At 42.6% G+C, this 24,229-nt stretch overlaps 1 protein-coding gene across 1 annotated transcript; it reads right to left on the minus strand.

The window, feature by feature from the left end:
* Positions 1-1,065: 1,065 nt before the first annotated feature.
* On the minus strand, positions 1,066-22,903 carry LOC114883922 (zinc finger protein 665-like). The gene is made up of 4 exons (XM_029202250.1): positions 22,845-22,903; positions 20,120-20,210; positions 17,379-17,505; positions 1,066-5,559 (listed from the first exon to the last, which is right to left on the minus strand). The coding sequence occupies exons 2-4, from the start codon at positions 20,132-20,134 to the stop codon at positions 3,122-3,124; spliced, it is 2,580 nt and encodes an 859-aa protein (XP_029058083.1). The 5' UTR covers positions 20,135-20,210; positions 22,845-22,903; the 3' UTR covers positions 1,066-3,121.
* Between the last annotated feature and the right edge of the window lie 1,326 nt (positions 22,904-24,229).

Consider the following 24,229-nt stretch of genomic DNA (forward strand, 5'->3'; position numbering starts at 1 on the left):
TTAACCGCTCTCTATTCAATTTCCAAGAATAAGACTATTTTTCAGACTTCCCTGGTGGCACAGTGGTTAAGAATCCACCTGCCAATGCAGGGGACAGGGGTTCGAGCCCTGGTTCTGGAATATCCCACGTGCCGCACAGCAACTAAGCCTGTGTGCCACAACTACTGAGCCTGTGCTCCAGAGCCCATGCTCCGCAGAGAAGCCTGCACACCACAACAAAGAGTAGCCCCTGCTTGCCACAACTAGAGAAAGCCCATGTGCAGTAATGAAGACCCAACGCAGCCAAAAATAAATTTACTGAAAAAAAGACTAATTTTTCATTAACCATTGCCATTCAGTGGAGAATTTCCACTGAATTTCCAGTGCATTATTTCTAATAACGAGTCCTAGTAACCTGTGACTCTCCTCTCATGAAAAGTCCAGTCCTTAATGCTTGATCTGTTCATGGTCAGTTGGTAGAACATTCTGTACTATAACCCACCGTCTATGGATGGGCACCTTGAACATAAGCATGATAACTGATATCATAGTTTTACATTATTCTCTGCCCTTCCCTGATTCTAATTCATTCAATATTGTTACGTAACTCAGTATTTTTTTTTTTCTTTTTGGCTAGGTCGGGTCTTAGTTGTGGCACATGGGATCTTTATTGAGGCATGCAGGATCTTTCATTGCAGCAGACTGGGTCTTTGTTGTGGCAGGTGGGCTTCTCTCTACTTGTGGCATGAGGGTTTTCTCTTCTCTAGTTGTGGTACGCATGCTCCAGGGCACATGGGATCTGTAGTTTGTGGCACGCAGGCTCTCTAGTTGAGAAGCGCAAGCTCAGTAGTTGCAGCGCATGGGCCAGTTTCCCCACGGCATGTGGGATCATAGTTCCCTGACAAAGGATTAACCCACATCCCCTGCATTGGAAGGCGGTTTCTTTTTTTTTTGCGGTATGCGGGCCTCTCACTGTTGTGGCCTCTCCCGTTGCGGAGCACAGGCTCCGGATGCACAGGCTCAGCAGCCATGGCTCACGGGTCCAGCCGCTCCGTGGCATTTAGTATCCTCCTGGACCGGGGCACGAACCCATGTCCCCTGCATCAGCAGGCGGACTCTCAACCACTGCGCCACCAAGGAAGCCCGGAAGGCGGATTCTTTACCACTGGACCACCAGGGAAGTCCTTTAGTATTGTTTTTCCAGGAAAGGTGGATATGAATGAACCACACCTAGTGAATTTGGCCCCTTCGTCTTGACTCCATCCCAGAGACCATCAGGAAATTCTGTAAGAAAGGTATAAAATCAAGACTTCAAACCTTAGCTTGAAATTCATAAAGTAGCAATGCAGCCTTTTCAAGAATACTCAAATGAAATACTCTATAATTTATTAGAACAGAAGGGCCATTTCCACATGTCCTTGCTGCAGTGATACACGTCATAAGTTTTAATATTTTGTGACTTGTAATTATTCTGTAGTATGTAACATCTCAGGTTAATCTCAGAGAAGTAAAGACTTAGTTATTCCTAGTATGGATTATTGGATGTATGGTGTGTTGTAAGAAGTGGCCAAAAAATTTACACATTACATTTGTAAGGATTCTCACCAACATGAATTCTTTGGTGAATCTTAAGAACACACTGTTTCTTAAAGGTATTTCCATGTTTAATATATCTGTATAGTTTCTGTCCTGCATGAATTCACTCATTACGCCAAAGATGTGAATACTTGATAAAGAAAAAAACTTTAAAACATTCATTACATTTGTAAGGTTGCTCTTCAATATAACTTTTTTTTTCCTTTTTGGCTGCTTTGGGTCTTTGTTGCGGTGCACAGGCTTCTCATTGCAGTGGCTTCTCTTGTTGCAGAGCACATCCTCTAGGTCCACGGGCTTCAGCAGTTGTGGCACAAGGGCTCAGTAGTTGTGACGCATGGGCTTAGTTGCTCCGCGGCATGTGGGATATTCCTGGACCGGGGCTCGAACCCATATCTCCTGCACTGGCAGGCGGATCCTTTTTTTTTAATAAAGGTTTATTTATTTACTTATTTAGCTGCATTGGGTCTTCATTGCTGCACGGGGGCTTTCTCTAGTTGTGGCGAGTGCGGTTCACCCTTGGTTACACTGCCCGGGCTTCTCCTTGTGGTGGCTTCTCTTATTGCAGAGCATGGGCTCTAGGCACGTGGCCTTCAGTAGTTGTGGCACACGGACTCAGTAGTTGTGACTCATGGGCTCCAGAGCACAGGCTGAGTAGTTGTGGTGCACAGGCTTAGCTGCTCCGCAGCATGTGGGATCTTCCCAGACCAGGGCTTGAACCCATGTCCCCTGCATTGGCAGACGGGTTCTTAACCACTGTGCCACCAGGGAAGCCTTATAACTCCTCTTATGTTCCACGGTTTTGGTCTTTGGGTAAAGCCTTAGCCTGCACATTACTTTTGTATGGTTTTTCTGAAAGATGTATATTTTCAAGTCTAGTGCAGTGTGAGGCCTGGATAAACCTCTGTCCATACATTTATACGGCTTCTCCTCAATATGGACTCTCAGTTGTTGTATAATACTTGAACTCAAGGTAAAACTGTTGCCACTCCCACTGCATTTGTAAACTATTGCTCCAGTATGTTCCCCCTTTTATGTCTGGGTAAAATCCTTGCTATGCACATTAGATTTGTGTGGTTTGTCTCCAAGACATATATTCTTATGTATCCTGAAAGTAAGCAATAATTCAAAACTTTGCCACCCTCCTTGCATTTGTAAGTACAAAGTATTTGGTGAACCCCGAGTGTAGGCAATACCTAAAAAGCCTTGCCACATTCAGTAAATGTGTAAGGTTTTGTCCAGTACGGATTACCTGATGACTGGTGAAATGTGACCCGAGTAAAGGTTTTACACACTCATATCATTTGTAAGGTTTCTCTCCAGAATGAATTCTTTATAGAATACTAAGGTCAAACCATTCTCTAAAAGCCTTGACACACGCAATACATTTACACAGCTTCTACTGAGTATGAATTTTCTCATGAAGCCTAAGGGGTGAACACCTTCTAAAAGCCTTGCAACACTGATTACATTTGTAACGTCTCTCACCAGTGTGGATTACCTGGTAACATAGGCTTGAACGCAAAATAAAGACTTTGCCACAATCAAGTCATCTGTAAGTTTTCTCTCCAGTATGAATTCTCCGATGATACACAAGGTGAGACCTATAACTGAAGAATTTTGCACATACTTCACATTTAAATGGTTTCTCTCCTGTATGGATTACCTGATGGGAAGTTAAGGTTGATCGCATACTAAATGCTTTGTTACACTCATTACATTTGTAAGGTTTCTCTCCAGTATGAATTCTACGGTGAGTCACGAGTTGTGAACTTTGTCTGAAGCCCTTGCCACACACATCGCATTTATGTGGTTTCTCTCCCGTATGGATTACCTGATGGGAAGTTAAGGTTGACTGCACGCTAAATGTTTTCCCACATTCATTACATTTGAAAGGCTTTTCTCCTGTATGAATCCTCTGGTGATTCACTAGGTGATAAGTCTGTCTGAAGCCCCTGCCACATACATTACATTTATGTGGTTTCTCTCCTGTATGGATTACCTGATGGGAAGTTAAGCCTGATCGCACACTAAATGCTTTGCTGCACACATTACATTTGTAAGGCTTCTCTCCAGTATGAACTCTACAGTGAGTCACGAGGTGTGAATTTTGACTGAAGCCCTTGCCACAAATGTCACATTTATGTTCTGTCTCTCCTGTATGGATTACCCGATGGGAAGTGAGGCTCGAACGCACAATAAAGGCTTTGTCACACTCATGACACTTGTATGGCTTCTCCCCAGAATGAATTCTCTGATGGATTTTAAAGTGTGATTTTTGACTAAAGACCTTTCCACATACCTCACACTTGTATGGTTTCTCTCTTTTATGGATTATCTGATGTGTAGTGAGACTTGAACGCCGAGCAAAGGCTTTGCCACATTCACTACACTTAAAAGGGTTCTCTGCGTCGTGAATTCTTTGGTGAATCCTGGTTTCAGACTGTTGCCTAAACGACTTCCCACACTCACTACGTTGGTAAGGCCTCTCTCCGGTGTGGACGACCTGATGATTAGTTAGGCTTGAAAGAGCGATATAGGCTTTGCCACACACATCACACTTGTACGGTTTCTCTCCAGTGTGAATTCTTCGGTGAATCTTGATGTAATACCATTGCTTAAAGGCCTTGCCACATTCAAAACACTTATATGGTTTCTCTCCAGAATGACTTTTCTGATGGTCAACCAGGCTTGAACTTTGGCTAAAAGCTCTACCACACTCATTACATGTGTAAGGTTTCTCTCCCCTATGAATTCTCTGATGTCTTGTAAGATGTGAATTTTGACTAAAGACCTTGCCACACTCATTGCATTTGTAAGGTTTCTCTCCAGTATGAATTGTCTGATGACGTGCAAAATGTGAATTTCTAATAAAGACTTTGCCACATACATCACATTTATATAATTTCTTTCCTATATGAATTTTCTGATGTTTAATGAGGTTTGAGTGAAAATTAAAGGTTTTGCCACACTCATTACATGTGTAAGGTTTCTCTCCACTATGAATTCTCTGATGTCTTGTAAGATGTGAATTTTGAGTAAAGACCTTGCCACACTCACTGCATTTGTAAGGTTTCTCTTCAGTATGACGTCTCTGATGATTTGCAAAGTGTGAATTTCGACTAAAGACTTTGTCACATATATCACACCTATATAATTTCTTTCCTGTATGAATTTTCTGATGTCTGATGAGATTTGAGCGAAGAGTAAAGGCTCTGCCACACTCATTACATGTGTAAGGTTTCTCTCCACTATGAATTCTCTGATGACTTCCAAGGTGTGCTTTTTGACTAAAGAGCTTGCCACACTCATTACATTTGTAAGGTTTCTCTCCAGTATGAATTGTCCGATGACTTGCAAGGTGTGAACTTCGACGAAAGACTTTGCCACATACATCACATTTGTACGATTTCTTTCCTGTGTGGATTATCTGATGTCTAGTGAGGTATGAGCCCCGACGAAACATTTTGCCAAACTGACGACATCTGTAAGGTTTTCCCTTGTATGCTTTCTGTTCCTGTGCTGGTCCTGAAAGATGGATAAGATCATTCCCATATATATTAGAAATGTTGGCCTGGACACTAGGAGTAATTCTTTCAAGTATTGAAAATAAGCCTCTACTGTTGGTAGACTTCACAGCTTGATTACATTCATAAATTTTCCCTTCAGTTTGATATATCAGCAGTTTATCTCGAAAGCTTGATCCAAGCCTATTTTCAACAGGCTTGTTTCCTGCATCCCTTTTCCAATGTTGATTTCTTTTATAAGTGAGATTTTCTTTACAGGTTATAGGCATTCCTTTGCAATTTCTTTCATCATCTCTCCACTGATATTCAAAGTCATGCATATTTTCCTGGATTTCCTTGAAGTAAAAATCTCTTATTTCACGGCTTTCACGTGTTTCCAACATCACTGTTTGGAATACTTCTCCTCCATCACGGTTCACTTTAGGTTGTAATTTCTTCATTACATATATATGACAGATATCTACAAGATATAAAGAACCATAGGAATCCTATTAATTATAGTTCAGAACAAAGTCATTTCTTGTTGATAACATGATATTAAACCAAAAATAATACTTATCCTGAACAGAGTAATAAAGCTTCCCAAACAAAATGTTCAAAATTTAAGGAACAGTAAAGAAATATGATCCCTTACGAAAGAAAGTGATCACATGTACTTCAAAGTAATCTTAGGTGGGGTATAACGTTTAAAAATTGTGAATCACTATGCTGTACACTCGAAACTTATATAATATTGTAAATCAACTACACGTTAATAACAAAATAAGGATATATAACTGAGAAAAACTAAAAAATTAAAAAATAATAATTTTAGGGTAGCCTAGTTCCAAAACACCCTATGACAAAAACCCTAACGCTGTACAAACTTGTATTAGCTCTCAAAAAAAGGGCATTTTCCCACCATGACCCCAAAGCACAGTAATTGGCAGTAAGCATACTGCTTTTTTTTTTTTTTTTTGGCCACACCAAGTGGCTTGTAGGGTCTTAGTTCCCCAACCACGGGTCAAACCTGGGCCCATGGCAGTGAAAGCGCTGAGTCCTAACCACTGGACTGCCAGGGAATCCCACTGCTGTCTTGTAACTGAGGAGAAAAAAGTATTATATTGTACAAAATTTCTGCATATTTGTACGTAAGTAAATGCTAAAGAACCGACAATGCGTTATAATGGTAAATAATCCAAAATAAGCTTACCTGATGGATAATGTAAACAAATGGCAGTTTAGTATTGAAAACCAGATAGCATTGAGCTATGGCCTATCTAGGCAGTTACCTTAAATTATTGGCCCCAAAGTGTATGTAATACAGTGTGCATTGAAAATTTATTTATGTATTTATTTTTAATATTTATTTACTTTTTTGATTTATTTTTGGCTGCGTTGTGTCTTTGTTGCTGCGCGCGGGCTTTCTCTAGTTGTGGTGAGCAGGGGCTACTCTTCATTGTGGTGCATGCACGGGTTTCTCATTGCGATGGCTTCTCTCGTTGCAGAGCATGGGCTCTAGGTGCACAGGCTTCAGTAGTTGGGCTCGTGAGCTCTAAAGCACAGGCTCAGTAGTTGTGGCGCATGGGCTTAGTTGCTCTGCAGCATGTGGGATCTTCCCGGATCAGGGCTCTAACCCATGTCCCCCTGCATTGGCAGGTGGATTCTTAACCACTGAGCCGCCAGGGAAGCCCTGAAAATTTATTAACTAGGATCAGAGACAATGTTGTTGGGATCAATTACAAATAAAAACATCCAAGTTATAATGTAGACAAACGGATAGCTCACAATAAACATGAAAGTTAGTATTTTTTAAAAGTAACCTTCAAATCTCTACTGTGAAACATGAAATATTCTAAGCCCAATTTTCAAATAAGGGCATCAGACTCACAGGGTTCATGTACATGAAACCAATTTACACAGAAAGTAAGTGAGAGATACAGGATATGAATACCAAGAGTTCAGAAAGAAAATTTCAAGGGTGAGCTGTATATAGCATTATTCAGCCATCCTTCCTGGAAACGGTTTCGGAGGCACCACCTCTGCACATATAAATTAAGGTCCTGCCTAGTGAAATTAATTCACTGTAGGAATACACATGATTTTTTACAATGTGAAAAGTGTGGGAAGACAGTGGGATGGGTGAAAAAAGGCTCTGGGAATTAGGGAGTTCAGAAGTAAAAAACCAAATATGCTAGCAAATAACAGTGTATTCCATCCACATCAAGGGACCATGTGAGGAAAGGTCAGAACTGGGAAGGCCAAGAATGGAGGACAAGGAGTAATGGACGTGTGGGAACACAGCTTGTGCTTTCTAAACTGTGGGAATGTAACTGTACCAGGGCAATGAGAATACTGAATGGGGAAGAAAAGAAGAACTGGTTTAGCAAGTAGTATTGTACCATCTCATTTTTAACCACGGGACTTATACCATGGGCATGCAACAAAAGCAAAAGAAATTTAAAAAGGGAGAGAGTGTGATATTGTAAAGAGAAAGCAGGTTTTTATCTCTAGCAATATCTAGTATGAAATGTACCAATTTTAATATCCATGAGTTCCATTTCCAGGAATATATATTCAAGAGAAAAACATGGGTTTCTCTGCTGGCTCAGTGGTTAAGAAACCGCCTGCCAATGCAGGGGACATGGATTCAGCCCTGGTCCGGGAAGATCCCACATGTCATGGAGCAACTAAGCCTGTGCGCCACAACTACTGAGCCTGAGCTCTAGAGCCCACGAACTGCAACTACTGAGCCCACGTGACACAATTACTGAAGCCCGCGCACCTAGAGCCTGTGCTTCGCAACAAGAGAAGCCACTGCAATGAGAAGCCTGTGCACTGCAATGAAGAGTAGCCCTGATCACTGCAACTAGAGAAAGCCCGTGCTTAGCAACAAAAACCCCCCCAAAAAGGAGAGAGAAAAATACACAGACATTACCGGAGATATATCCAAGAATGTAAGAAGCAGGATTTGGAAGGAAAACATAGGAAATGGCCATCAAAAGGAGATAGATAAGTTTATTCTGCACATTTTCTTGCAGATACAATGAAACCTTACAGTATAGCAAAGCAGGGAGACAAGAGTTCACAATGATAATCTCCTAGCTGGGTGGGCAGTTTGTTTCAAGAAACAAAGATAACAGGAGGTGTTTCCCAAGGTATGAGCATTTTAAGATGTGATCATATTAGTTAAAAAAAGAAAAAGAGGACTTCCCTGGTGGCACAGTGGTCAAGAATCCGCCTGCCAATGCAGGGGACATGGGTTTAAGCCCTGGTCTGGGCAGATCCCACATGCCATGGAGTAACTAAGCCTGTGAGCCACAACTACTGAGCCTGTGCTCTAGAGCCCATGAGCCACAACTACTGAAGCCCGCGTGCCCCAGCTACTGAAGCCCGTGTGCCACAACTACTGAAGCCCGTGCTCCACAACAAGAGAAGCCACTGCAATGAGAAGCCCGCGCACCACAACGAAGAGTTAGCCCCCACTCGCCACTAGAGAAAGCCCGCTCCCAGTAACAAAGACCCAACTCAGCCAAAAATAAATAAATTTAAAAAGAATCTTATTAACTAAATTATTAACTACCTAACATTGTAAAAATTTTAACAATTTGTCATATCAACTTTTTAGACTAAGACTCCTTATTTGGTATTAAAAACAACAGTGTCCCTTTTGCTGTCCTGCTCTAATTACTGGAAATCATAGCACTGGATCTTTTAACACAATCTCTGCCATAAAAAAGACATGAAAAAAAAAAAAGACATGAAAAATGATTTTGGCAAGATAGCAGACCAGTAAACTCCAGGCACTTAGCCCATGGAGACACTGAATTAACAACAATATACAACAAGAACAAAAATCTTTGTGGGTTTTGTTTTGTTTTGGTTTTCGTTTTTTTTGGCTGCACCACATGGCTGGCAGGATCTTAGTTCCCTGACCAGGGACTGAACATTGCCCTCAGCAGTGAAAGCACAAGTCTTAAAGACTGGACCACCAGGGAATTCCCAACAAAATCCTTTGGAATAACTCTAAGAACCAGGTGAGAAGCTGAAACACCCAAAGAAATGCCTACACTCAAAACACAGAACCAAAAAGTGTAATCATGATTTTTGACTCAATCCCTCCAAGGCACAATAAGGTGAGAATAAACAGGAGAAAGTTTCCCAGTTCCCAGCTCCTCCTTTAGGAGAAAATGCAAATCAAACCCTCAAGGAGATATCACTTCACACCTTTAGAATGGCTATTATCAAAAAGACAAGAGAGGGGGAATTCCCTGGTGGTCCAGCAGCCAAAAAAAACAAAAACAAAAAAACCAAGAGGTATGAGTGTTAGTAAGGTTGTGGATTAAAGAGAACCCTACCGTACTATCAGAAGATTATAATTCGTTTTAGTCACTGGAAAAAACTAATTACAGTCAAAATATATTTTTTTAAAGTACCACATAACATAGTTATTCCACATGTGGGTATATACCGAAAAGAAATGAAGTCATCACTATCACACAGAGGTACCTGCATTCCTATGTTCATTAGAGCAGTATAAGCCAGAGCCAGGATATGGAAACTACCTAAGTGTCCAACTAATGAATGGACAAAAAAAAAAATCTCATTTCTATAGAAAATGAGATATTATTCAGCCATAAGAAAGAATGAAATCCTGCTATCTGTACCAACATGGAGAGCATTTGAAGGGATTATGCTAAGTAAAATAAGTCTGAGAGAAAAACAAATAAAGAATAATCTCACTTATAGTTGGGGGGAAAAAAAGCCAAACACAAACAGAAAGTAAAATAGTGATTACCAAAGGCTGGGGCATAGCAGAAATGGGGAGATGTTAGTCAAGATGAATTAGTTCTGGGGATCTAACATACAGCATGCTGACTATGATTATTAATACTGTATTATATACTTGAAAGTTGTTAAGACAGTAACCTTCAAATGTTCTCACCACACAAACAAAATTGTAATTATGTAAGTTAATGGATGTTTTAACAAACATACCTGGTAATCTTTTCAAAATATAAACGTGTAGCAAATCATTACACTTAACTTACACAATATTATATGTTGATTATATCTTAAAGCTTGAAAAAAAATACAAAGGAATGCACATAAAAGATACTGGTTTATCATGTGAATAAAAATAATTTAAAAACTGAAAATAAAAAGAAAAAAAGACCATAGGAAACAGAGTCAAAGCTAGAAAGAAAAAAAATTAAATTAAGAGATATACAAAAAGAATAAAAAACTATAGAAAATCACAAAATTAAAAGTTGGTTCTTTGATCAGATAGACATAATAAACCCTTAAGTAGATTAACTAACCAAAAAGAGAGAAGGCCGAATAACTAAAATAAAAAATGAAAGTGGGGGCATTACAATTGATTCCACAGAAATAAAAAAAAAATAGAATACCAAGAACAATTCTATGCCTAAATATTGCAAAATCTGAATGAATTCCCAGAGACACACACCTATCAATAGAGTCATGAAGAAATAAAAAATCTGAACAAACCCATTCCTTGTAAGGAGACTGAGTCACTAACCAAAAATCACTGATCAAAATCAAAGGAGAGGGCTTCCCTGGTGGCGCAGTGGTTGGGAGTCCGCCTGCCGGTGCAGGGGACGCGGGTTCGTGACCCGGTCCGGAAGGATCCCCCATGCCGCGGAGCGGCTGGGCCCGTGAGCCATGGCCACTGAGCCTGCGTGTCCGGAGCCTGTGCTCCACGGCGGGAGAGACCACAGCAGTGAGAGGCCCGCATACCGCAAAAAAAAAAAAAAAAATCAAAGGAGGACTTCCGTGGTGCTCCAGTGGTTAAGACTCCGTGCTTCCACTGCAGGTCAAGGTTTGATCCCTGATTATGGAATTAAGATTCCACATGCTGCATGGTGCAGCCAGAAAAAAAAAAAGAAAGAAAGAAAGAAAGAAAGAGAATCCAAAGGAAAGCTAGATAGCGTCACTACTGAATTCTACCCAACATCTTAAAAGAATTAAGATCAAGCTTCTTCAAACTCTTCCCCAAAATTTGAAAAGGAAACACTTCAAAACTCATTATGAGACTAGAATTACTCTAAAATCAAAGTCAGTCCAAAACCGGACTTCCCTGGTGGTGCAGTGTTTAAGAATCCTCCTGCCAATGCAGGGGACACAGGTTCGAGCCCTGGTCCGGGAAGATCCCACATGCCACAGAGCAACTAAGCCCATGCACCACAACTACTGAGCCTGTACTCTAGAGCCTGCGAGCCACAACTACTGAGCCCACATGCCACAACTGCTGAAGCCTGTGCACCTAGAGCCCGTGCTCTGCAACAAGAGAAGCCACCGCAATGAGAAGCCCGAGCACCACATCGAAGAGCAGCCTCCACCGCCGCAACTAGAGAAAGCCCACACGCAGCAATGAAGACCCAACGCAGCCAAAACTAAAATATAAAATAAATAAATAAATCTTAATATTGATGCAAAACTCATCAATCAAACAAGAGTAAATGAAATTTAACAGTACTACAAAAGGATTATACACTACAACCAAAGAGGATATATTCTTGGAATGCAAGGATGCTCCAACAAATTAAATCTTTCAATGTAAAACTGCACATTAAATATAAGAAAATACACTACGTGATTATCTCAACTGATGCAGAAAAGCATTTGACTAGTTAACAGCCTTTCAAAATAAACACACTCAATACAATAGGAATAGAAATAAATACAGTAACACAATAAAAGACTAATATAAAAAGCCCACAGCTAACATCGTACACAATGGGGAAAGACTGAAAGCTTTTTCTCTCAGATCAGGAACAAGACAAGATACCTGCTCTCACTATTTCTATTAAACACATAGCTGGAGTCCCAGCCAGACAAATGGGCAAGAAAACAAAATAAAAGGTATCCAATTAGAGAAAGGAGAAGAAAATTATGTCTGTTTAGAGATGACATAACCTAATATGTAGAAAAAACATGAGATTCCACAAAAAAATCCTGATATAAGTAACTAATGAATTCAGAAAAATTGGAAGATATAAAGTCAACATGTAAAAATTGTATTCTATATGTTAATGATGAACAATTAGAAAGAAAATTGAGAAAACATTTCCATTTCAAATAGCATCAAAAAGAATAAAATACTTAGGCAAAACCTTAGCCACATAAAAAATACTTGTACACTGTAACTAAAATCGTTGCTGAAAATTATTAGAAAATACACAAGTAAATGCAGATATCCCCAGTTCATGGACTGAAACACAATATTGTCATTACGTCAATACCAACAAAATGATCAAGAGATTCAAAGCAATACCTAACAAAACCACAATATCAATTTTGGAAAAAATAAACACTTACATCCTAGGACATACACTGAATCTCAAGAGACCCTGAATGGAAAAACAATCTTGAAAAGAACAAAGTTGAAGGTCTCATACTTCCTTATTTAAAAACTTACTAAAAAGCAAAACTAATAGTAAGAGTATGGTACCAATATAAAGACAGACAGAAACACCAGTGGAAAAGACGTCAGCAATAAACTCTTGCATATACAGTCAAGATTCCTCAATGAGGGAAAAGCAGCCTCTTGAAAAAAAGATGTTGAGAAAATCAGATACCCACATGTAAAAGAATGTAGTTGGACTGCTGCATGAACCCATGTAAAAAATTAACTCAAAAGAGAACAAAGATCTAGGGACTTCCCTGGTGGTCCAGTGGTTAAGAATCCACCTTCCAAAGCAGGGAAAGTGGGTTCGATCCCTGGTCGGGGAACTAAGATCCCGCATGTCGTGGGGCAACTAACTCCACACACTACAACTACTGAGCCCACGTGCCACAACTAGAGAGAAGCCTGTGCGCCACAACGAAAGATCCCACGTGACACAATGAAGATACCACATGCTGCAACTAAGACCCAACACAGCCAAATAAATAAATAAATAAATAATTTAAAAAAAAATAGAACAAAGATCTAAACATACAACCTAAAAGCATAAAACTCCTAGAAGAAAACATAGGAAAAAATCTTAATGGCACTGGATACAGCAATGATTGAGAACATACGACTGCAAAAGCACAGCAAACGGAAGTAAAAACAGATAAATTGGACTACATCAAAATTACAAACTATTGTGCATCAAATCACATTCAGTAGAGTGAAAAGACAATCTGCAGAACGGGTAGAAAATATTTGCAAATCATGTATGTGATAATGGGTTAATACTGAAAATATATGAAGAACTCTAACAGTCTGGTCACCAATTTCACAATGAAGGGCCATTCCCCAATTCAACCACCCACGCATTACAAAAAAAAACAAGAACACTAAGAATATCATAAAAATATGAACCTGCTGACTAAATAAATAAAAGTCAAGTTCATTTATAATGCATAGAGGGACTTCCCTGGTGGCACAGTGGTTAAGAATCTGCTTGCCAATGCAGGGAACACGGGTTTGCTCCCTGGTCCGGGAAGATCCCACATGCTGCAGAACAACTAAGCCCACAAGCCACAACTACTGAGCCCATGTGCCACAACTACTGAAGCCCGTGTGCCTAGAGCCCGTGCTCCGCAACGAGAAGCCACCACAATGAGAAGCCCATGCACCGCAACGAAAGTAGCCCCCCTTGCTGCAACTAGAGAAAGCCCACAAGCAGCAACGAAGACCAAATGCAGACAAAAATAAATAAATAAGTAAAAATTTACTTAAAAAAAAGAAAAAACAGTACTTCATTGAAGGCATCATTCAACTTCATAAGCTCTCTCATTAAGACACTTCAAAATGGGCTTCCCTGTTGGCGCAGTGGTTAAGAACCCACCTGCCAATGAAGGGGACACGGGTTCGAGACCTGGTCCAGGAAAAGCCCACATGCCGAGGAGCAACTAAGTCCGTGAGCCACAACTACTGAAGCCCGTGCACCTAGAGCCAGTGCTCTGCAACAAGAGAAGCCACTGCAATGAGAAGCCTGCGCACCACAATGAAGAGTAGCCCCCGCTTGCCTCAACTAGAGAAAGCCCGTGTGCAGCAACGAAGACCCAACGCAGCCAAAAATAAAATAAAATAAATTATTTTAAAAACACACACACACACAAAGATGCTTCAAAATAGTATTTGTTGGGCTTCCCTGGTGGTGCAGTGGTTGAGAGTCCGCCTGCTGATGCAGGGGACATGGGTTCGTGCCCCGGTCTGGGAAGATCCCACATGCCACGGAGTGGCTGGGCCCGTGAGCCATGGCCGCTGAGCCTGCGCGTCCAGAGCCTGCGCGTCCAGAGCCTGTGCTCCACAACGGGAGAGGCCGCAACAGTGAGAGGACCACATACCGCAAAAAAAAAAAAAATAGTATTTGTTGAGGTTGGATAAACAATGACACGTACACGGTATGAAAACTGTGGAATGAACAGTTTAGTCAAGAGACCCAGAGATATGAGGATGTGAACTTGGACAATGCTGACCCAAGGAGAAATTCCTATACCATTTATTGAGGCTCCAAGGGGATGATGACTAGTATATGTGAAAAACATTGTCACAGTTGCTCTTGAGACACGCTTTTGTGATACTCCTCAAAACCAGAAAAAAAAAACTGGAAACACTTATCAGTCAAGTGTTTCTTTGTGGTTTTTTTTTTTTCTAGCCATGCAGCATGTGGGATCTTAGTTCCCTGACCGGGGACTGAACCTGCGCCCCCTTCATTGGAAGCACAAAGTCTTAACCACTGGACCACCAGGGAAGTCCCCCCACAAGCTCCTGTGATGCTTTCTATTTCAGTATCCTAGGACATGCTGACTACTCTAGTGAATAGCTTCAAGTGGTGCTTCTGTATGTAGCAGAATAATATTGCGACGAATTAGTAAACATATCTCCATCAAGAATGCTATGTTTCCAGACTTCACTGATGGCGTAGTGGTTAAGAATCCGCCTGCCAATGCAGGGGACACGGGTTCGAGCCCTGGTCCAGGAAGATGACACATGCCACAGAGCATCTAAGCCCGTGCGCCACAACTACTGAGCCCACGTGCCACAACTACTGAAGCCCACACGCCTAGAGCCTGTGCTCCGCAACAAGAAAATCCACTGCAATCAGAAGACCGCGTACCACAACGAAGAGTAGCCCCCGCTTGCCGCAACTAGAGAGAGCCCACATGCAGCAACGAAGACCGAACACAGCCAAAAATAAATAAATTAATTAATTTAAGGAAAAAGAATGCTATGTTTCCAAGTAAACCCACTCCACAGGAGAGTGAAGTTATTCAACACCTAAAGACGGCTTACCACAACAACAAACAAACAAAAGGATGAAATATCAAATACCTAAGAATGGGTATTTTAAAAGCAGTTTCAGAGGCAAAATCATGCAAACTAAAGAAAATATGACATCAACAAGAGTCTACATTCCCAGACTAAGTAGAGAGGTAAAAGAACAAGAAAAATACAATATATTGGGGTCAGATATTATAAAACTTTAACACGGGACCATGGGCTCTACCCATAGTCGCCAAGCTCAGAGATTCATATATGCTCCCCATGTGGGATTGGGGATCAAAGAGCATCTCTTCGTCCATACTGTTTATAGTTTTCCTAAGTAACAGTTACAGAAGATCCAACCCATTTCCCCATTACACACACCCAGAAGTATGTGGCAAAAGCAGAACAGAAGAAATGGCTGAGGGGGGATTCCCTGGCAGATTCACTGGTTAGGATTCCGGGTTTTCACTGCCACAGGCCCAAGTTCAATCCTTGACTGGGGAACTAGGATCCTGCAAGCCACACAGAACAGCCAAAAAGAAAAAGGAAAAACGAAAACAAAAAACGAAGAAATGGCTGAGGGATCTGAATGGCAGACATGACCTGAAACAGATCCATGCAGGTTCTGAGATGCCAGATGGAATCAAAGAGCAGCCACTGTTTTCCCATCATTTAATTAGTTCTTCCAAGTACACCAAACTGAGACAGGTCCAGGGGTTTGGACTATGGAGGCCTCAGCTCTTATCTATATGGACTAAAAATTGAAAATCCCATGCAATCAAGTATAGAAGAAGAGGGAAACAGATTCCTTTGAAACAGCTCACCACGTGCTACTCAAATCAAGCAACAAGACCCAGACGGCAGAGTGTAGATCACGATAAAGACCTTGCCTTTGATTCTACTGGAGCTGCAGCACCACAGGGAGGTGAAAGGATGAATTTTACACGTTGAAGGATAGTGTGCTATGTTGGGGAGAAGAAAAATTTCCCCTGAGAAAAGTTCATAAGTAATAAACTTAGAATTTCCTAAAGAGCTCTCCAAACACCATTAATGGTGTGGCTTCCTCTCTGCCCATCTGAGTTCTGACCTGTGTTCATACTTTTGATACATCCCCAGCCATTGTTTTTTTGCTATTTTCATGTCACTCTGCACAGTCAAGGGCTCTTCCTCTTGCTCCAAAATGCAAATAATATTCAAGTCAGGAACAGAAATAACTGCCGAAAAGAGAAAATAAATAATATGTTGTAGGTTTTCCAGAATCCCAGCTCTTTGATCAGCACAGGAGTGAGCACACAACAAATGGATCTCAAACAATATTTCACAAATTCATTCATTCACTGCTTGCCTCCTTCTGAATGCAGAGAGAATAGTATAATATGCAGATAACTGGCTTTCTTCCAAGAAGTAGTGACTCAGGGCTTCCCTGGTGGTGCAGTGGTTAAGAATCTGCCTGCCAATGCAGGGGACACAGGTTCGAACCCTGGTCCAGGAAGATCCCACATGCCGTCGAGCAACTAAGCTCCTGTGCCACAACTACTGAGCCTGTGCTCTAGAGCCCGCGAGCCACAACTACTGAACCCGTGAGCCACAACTACTGAAGCCTGCACACCTAGAGCTTGTGCTCCACAACAAGAGAAGCCGCCACAATGAGAAGCCTGCGCCCTGCAATGAAGAGTAGCCCCCGCTCACCACAACTGGAGAAGGCCCACGTGCAGCAATGAAGACCCAACGCAGCCAAAATTAAAAATTAAAATAAATAAATAAATTTATTTTTTTAAAAGATAGTGACTCAAAGAACAGCGGTATGAAATAGGGAATCAGATATTTTAAGTTTCCAATTGGGCTTTATCAATACTTAAGCTCTGGAACAACTCCTGGTGTATCATGAAGTGGGCAGATCACCAGAAGAAAGGACAACGTTAAACTCCTGACACTACACCATGAAGCTTTTCACGTCTGAGTCAACAGGGCTTTGAGCTCAGTGAAGCAATGCAGGGACTCCCAAAAGGTACAGAAGGGAAAATGCAAAGATACATAAGGGCAGATCCCAATGTCTAGAGGGAAGTTATCCTCACCCAGGGAGACCAGGTTCTTGTAGGTCTCCAACATCACGTCCCTGTACAAGGCCCTCTGAGCAGGGTCCAGGCATTCCCACTCCTCCTGAGAGAATTCAATGGCCACATCCTTGAAGGTCAACTGTTCCTGAAATGAAAACACATTTCAACAAGGGGCCATGAGGAGAGTCCTCATTTTCACACAAAATGAGAAGAGGAGAGAGGGGTAAGGATCAATTCAGTTGAAGTATGTATTCTGACAGATCCATGTTAATGTATTTAGAGCAAATGATGGGTCTCAAATTTTAATTTCTTATGCTTTTTCATAGAGATTATAATATCTTCCATTCAATACGGATTTTTCATTTTTTTGGACAATACATGAAATGCATACAAATAAAATTCAACAACAGGATGTCCAGGCAGAAGTGTTAGATATGATGTTTCACACGCTGAGTGATATTCAATATTTAGAGGAGCTACAGTATGACTGGTGTCTTCAGAGATGACAAGTCCACAGTGGCTTTACAGAAAAGTCAAAATCTTAAATTATGATGATGATACCAAGAGCAATGACTAAAGGTGTCTGAATGCTTCCTATATGCTAAGTATTACTCTAAATGTTTTACATGTATGAACTTGTTATCAACATAATAGCTCATTAGAGAAAGTCCCATTTTTATTTTTCAGAGGAGTAAACTGTGTCCAAGACACTCTAAGAAACTTGCCTCAGAACAAACAGCTAGGAAATGGCACTGCAAGCATGAAAACTCAGGTGGAAGATAAAACTCAGGTATCTTCTGTACGACGAAGAAGCTTTGTAAATAAAATCTTAACATTTTGGGTCTATTAAAAAAAAAAGAAAAAAGCACATAGCTAACATCAAAATCAATGGTAAAAGATGAAAGCTTTTCCTCTAAGGTCAGAAAGAAGGCAAAGATGTACACTCTCTGCACTACTTTTCAGCAACGTACTGCAATACCCAGCCAGAGCAATTAGGCAAGAAAAATACAGAAGTAAAATTATCTTTTTTTTGCAGATGACAAGATCTTATATGTACAAAACCATAAAGATACCACAAGAAAAATGTTATAAATAAAAAAGATATCAGAAAAGTTGCAAGATACAAAATCAACACACAAAAAAATCACTGCTTTTCTATACACTCAAAATGAATAATCTGAAAGGAAACAGACAATCATTTTTACTATAGCATCAACAAAAAAAAACACTTAGTAGTAAATTTAGCCAAAGAGGTGAAAGACTTGTACACTGAAAACTACTAAACTCTGCTAAAAAATAAACAGAAACACATCCCCTACTCATGAATTGGAAGACTTAATGCTAGAATTCATATGGGATTTTAAGGGATTCCAAGTCGACAAAACACTCTTGAAAAAGAAGAAAGATGGATGCCGTGCTGTTTTAGATTTCAAAACATATTAAAGGGCTTCCCTGGTGGCGTAGTGGTTGAGAGTCCGCCTGCCGAGCAGGGGACACGGGTTTGTGCCCTGGTCCGGAAGGATCCCACATGCCGTGGAGTGGCTGGGCCCGTAGCCATGGCCGCTGAGCCTGCGCCTCTGGAGCCTGTGCTCCGCAACGGGAGAGGCCACAGTGGTGAGAGGCCCGCGTACCGAAAAAAAAAAAAAAACATATTAAAAAGCAAAATAGCATGGCATTGGCATAAACAGATATTTAAACGAATAAACCAGGGATTTCTCTGGTGGTCCAGCAGGTAAGACTCCATGCTCCCAATGCAGGGTTTGATCCCTGGTCCAGGAACTAGTTCCCACATGCGTGCCACACTAAGAGTTTGCATGCCACAACAAAGAAGTCTGCATGCCGCAACTAAGAAGTACGCATGCCACAACTAAAGATTCCACATGTCACAACTAAACATGTCGCAATGAAGATCCCGCGTGCCACAACGAAGACCCAGTGCAGCCCCAAAATAAATACATAAATTAAAAAAAAAATGAATAAAACAGAACATTCAAAAGTAAACCCCTGCACATACGCCGACTAATTTTTGACAAGGATGCTAAGACTACACAATGCGGAAAGGACAGTCTCTTCAACAAATGCTGCTGGGAAACGGAATATCTACCAGTAAAAGAGTGAAGCTGAAACATTACCTGCATCAAACTTAAAAAACCTTCTGTGTGTCAAAGGACACAGTGAGTAGTGTGAAAAGACAACCCCAAAGGAATGAAGGTGATGAAGATGATTTAAAGAATCTCTAAGTGTCAGAGACTTAGGTTGATTTCATAGTTCAAAATCAGTGATGGAATAAAACACCCTCTATCACTGATGTCTCTGAACTTTCCATTCCATTCCCAATGATTAAGATTTTGAATGAAGTACACTCATTTAGCTTCAAGTGTACTAAAACAGTCAGAACTGATTTCCCCTTATTGGTCTATGTTCTAGATTTTACCAGGTATTTGTACATATTACTGTGTGACTTCCACGTGCAGCTTCTTTATCAGGGTTTACAGAGAGTGGACGTTACAACCAGATGGGGCCCCTAAGCAATCCCTGCTGCCCGATAGCACTGACACGGTGTCTCCAACTCATGGGTGTGAAGCCCTGCCCAGGACTATGCCTAGTGGGGACTCTAAGTGGAGATGACAGGCCCTGAGGGAAGCCCCCTGGTGAGTGTGAATGTACAGGTGTCAGGCTCAGAGTGAGAGATTAGCGAGTCCAAAGAAGGGCATTTCAGGAAGGACAGACAGAAGAAACAACTGAGAATATGATTTTACCTGAGAAAGAGCCATTTCTGACTCCTTTTCTTTCCTCTTCCTCCTCTTCCGGGCTTCTTACCCAGGTAGCAATACTCTTTAGATGTTGACCCTGAAAGTTGGAAACATGCCGTTTAATGCTTGGAATCAACACACCTCCTTCCTGAGTCACCACCACACACACAGGGAAGCCCTCAGCATGTGGAACAGACGGTCCTCTGCTGCCCACTGTCCCAGGAGGGGTTCAGGACAGTAACTCCCACACAGAGACCAACAGGTGAGTTTTCCCACCCTTTCCTTCAGTTCAGGCTCCCCTCCTGGTGAGGCCCTCACGTACACAACAGCAGCGGGCACCTCAGCTGGACCCGACGATCCCCTTCAGGTCACAGACCAGCCCTGATCCATCCCCACGCAGAGCAGAGCCCTCACCCTCAGCCCAGATCTCAGCCCTCAGGAACGGGAGGACCTGGAGCCATGATGCTCAAATGGATACAAATTAGAATCACCCAGGGAATTTTAAATATTACTGAGGCTGGGCCAAACCTCAACTATTTGAAGGGGAATATCTGGTCAGGGGACACAAAACATATGTGCAAAATGCATCAGCAATCTAATGGGAAGCCTGGGTTAAGCACCACTCAGAGGAATCAAGCCCAGCACACCTCTCACTCTGTCTTTTCCAGCTTTACTGAGGTATAACTCACTAATGAAAATGGTATATATTATATATATGGTGTACATGTGATCATTTGACAGGCATATGCAGTGTGAAATATTTATCACAATCAAGGAATTAACATATCTATCAACTCACAATTACCATTTTTCATGTCTGTACGGTGAGAACACTTAAGATTTACTCTCAGGACTTCCCTGGTGGCGCGGTGGTTAAGAATCTGCCTGCCAATGCAGGGGACACGGGTTCGAGCCCTGGTCCGGGAAGATTCCACATGTTGTGGAGCAACTAAGCCCGTGTGCCACAACTACTGAGCCTGAGCTCTAGAGCCCGCGAGCCACAACTACTGAGCCCACGTGCCACACCTACTGAAGCCTGTGCGCCTAGAGCCCGTGCTCCGCAACAAGAGAAGCCACGGCAATGAGAAGCCCGCACTGCAACGAAGAGTAGCCCCTGCTCACCGCAACTAGAGAAAGCCCGTGCATGTGCTCGCTTCGGCAGCACATACACTAAAATTGTAACGAGAAAGCCCGTGCACAGCAACGAAGACCCAACACAGCCAAAAATAAATAAATAAGTAAATTTATTTTAAAAAAAAAAAGGCACCACGTAGTGACAGAGTCAGTCATTTCTCGCTGTACGATTCCTGTCCATAGTCCTCTACCCCATGTTAGGAAAAGGGAAGGGGGTGACCCACAATGGAGTGACGTCACTGCCCGCTGGCTGAACAGGGCTTGCAAATGTAAGTTATCTTCTGTTACAAATAATTACAAAATGCACAAGCCCTGTGCACAGGAGTTCTGCACTTCTCATCCTTATCTGTATAATGTAAACAAACAAGTTTTATTTGTATTAGATTCTAAAGCCGCAAATCAATATATTACACCTTAATCATCCATATTCAAACAACTCACCATCCACCTGGATCCAGTTTCCCCCCTCTACCTGCACTACTATGTGTTTCCATGTCATTCCGTTTATATATCTCTGTATTTCATTCTCTTTTTATTCCCCTCTGCTCTACTGCTCTTTCTCCCCGCCTATTTCTTCCCTCACTCCCGTCCTGCCGCACTCTGCAACTTGTTATTCCTCTTGTTCTTTCTCCTCAACCTTTCTGATTGCCCAAAACCTCCATATATTCCTTCCTCTTTCTCCATCTCTGCTCCCTCTCTGTCCTCGGGTTACACCCCTTCAATCCCTGTCACCTTCCCTTTGACTTCCACTCTCTGGCACCCCACACGGCTACGTCTCCTTCCTGCTCTCTCTTCCTCTGCTCTCGCCTCCAGTTGTCCTCTTTCTCTCCCAGCACCATGTTGCTCTGTTGGCCATTCTCCAAATAAGTTGAACTAGGGACCGAAGAACACTGGGTGTCCACGCAGAAAGACCGGCCCGAGGAGAAGCGAGGACAGAGGGGCGGAGAGGGAGGGAGGGGGTCTCCGGAGAGGGGCGAGCTCTCCAGAATCCCAGGACCGGGAAGAGGACGCGGCCTCTCTGGGAGCGGGGCGGCCAGCGCTGCCCTCCAGAGGGCGAGGCTTGGGGGACGCGCATCCACCTCGCGGAAGAGGGCTTTACAGGCCGAAGGCGGAGACAGTAAAAGGTTTCAAACAGCAAAACGGCGCGAAAGGCGGTGTCTACGTGGACCGAAGGCCGAAAACCCAAGGACCGGGACGGGCCTCAGAGCGATTTCAACCCCAAAGGGAAACGACCCCCACTGTGAATTTCTTTAGGATGTAAGGGCGGGGGCGAGTACTTAAAATTCCGCAGTAAGGGGCTTCCCTGGTGGCGCAGTGGTTGACAGTCCGCCTGCCGATGCAGGGGACACGGGTTCGTGCCCCGGTCCGGGAAGATCCCACATGCCGCGGAGCGGCTGGGCCCGTGAGCCATAGCCGCTGAGCCTGCGCGTCCGGAGCCTGTGCTCCGCAACGGGAGAGGCCACAACAGTGAGAGGCCCGCGTACCGCAAAACAAAAACAAAACAAAACAAAAAAATTCCTTAGTAAGTCCCACACTCTGAGGATGTATGGGGGGGGCCCCGAAGCGCAGATACAGTAGAAAGAAGAAACTCACGCACCGAAGAGCGACTTCAGCTCTCCGTGGTGACCCAGGTTGGTCTCTCCGCTTCCGCGTCCGTGGAACACTGCGCAGGCGCAGAAGGAGCAGCCTGGGGGCGGGGACTGCGAAAGTCGCTTACGCGAGGAGGCGGGGCGAGGAGAGCGACCCAGGCTGCGGGGGAGCCCCCCCAAAGGGCGGGGGCAGGAGACGGGGGCCTCTGCATCCCCTGCCCCACCCCCAGCCTTGCCTGTAAAGCGTCTCTTTAGGGATTTAGAAACTTGTGTCTTTTGAACTCTGTGTAGCCGCTTTGCCTCCTGCTTATTCTGATTTACTGTTGAAACCAAAGGTAGTCACCAGTTAGATCTATTTAACTTACTAAATAAATAATAAACTGTAACCTGCTTTTGAGGATCAAGTCCACTGTAATTATTTTTAGGAAAGCTTGCACATCCTGCAAGTGTCATTTAGCTAAAGATGTTTGTCCAAGTTGTTTTTTAGAAACTTGGAGTCAGCCGTATCCAGTTTGATGCCGAGCTGGTTACAACTAGTTAGAACCACTGACCCTCCACCTGCGCATCTGTGAGTGTCGGCTCTGTGACATTTTGACATCAGAGGGCCAAAAACTCCACCTTCTGAACATGCTAAGAGCCATTTTCTGAACATGAGTTCCCTGAAGAAGCCTTTAACTTAGTTGTGCTGGTGCAGAACAAGGATTACCTCATGTTTTTCTTATCTCCAATCACTTTTCCTATGTCCCAGGTCTTGCCATGAGGGAGGTGGGTTTGATATTTGTTCTCCTATCACTTAGCTTGGCTGCCTCATGAATAAAACTTTCCCTGCTGCAAACCTTCATGTCTTGCTGAACATTGGGTCAAGGAACCTGGTTCGGTAAGGTAACAAGATAGGTTAGAGGATCCCCAGAAAAAGAGAACCAGGAATGGCTTTCTTGATATATGAGAAACCATTTTTGCCTTAGCCATTTCGTGATCTAAGCCTGGCCACAATGCTTGCCCTTGAACAGGTCTCAGGAATTAAAGATCTTAAGGGAATAAAGGAATGCAGAAATGTAGCCTGCTATCAGGCAAGAGAACTAACAATAGCAAAGACAATATATCAGTTGTAATGACTCCCAGTTCTGTTTCAATAATAAAGATTAGCCTGAAGCACTCAACCACCAGGTCAACTGGAACCTAAGGGATGTTGATGATGACCTTTCTGACCCTCCTTACTTCAATCAACTAAAGCTTGGACTCCATTGACAGCCCAAGCCCCTTCATGAATAGGCATGTACTTTTAGCTTAAAACATCCCCTTGGACTTCCCTGGTGGTCCAGTAGTTAAGACTCTGCTCTGCGCTTCCACTGCAGGGAGTACGGGTTCGATCCCTTGTCAGGGGTAATAAGAT

This window comes from Monodon monoceros, unplaced genomic scaffold (genome assembly GCF_005190385.1).
Source record: "Monodon monoceros isolate NGI ecotype Baffin Bay Population unplaced genomic scaffold, NGI_Narwhal_1 Super_Scaffold_10, whole genome shotgun sequence".
Classification (NCBI taxonomy): domain Eukaryota; kingdom Metazoa; phylum Chordata; class Mammalia; order Artiodactyla; family Monodontidae; genus Monodon; species Monodon monoceros.

What these genes read in the sequence shown, in the direction of transcription:
- LOC114883922 (XM_029202250.1), bottom strand. An exon ending in CAAGAACCTGGTCTCCCTGG is followed by an intron (nt 5,560 to 17,378) that starts GTGAGGATAACT and finishes TATATCTTGTAG; the next exon opens with ATATCTGTCATATATATGTA.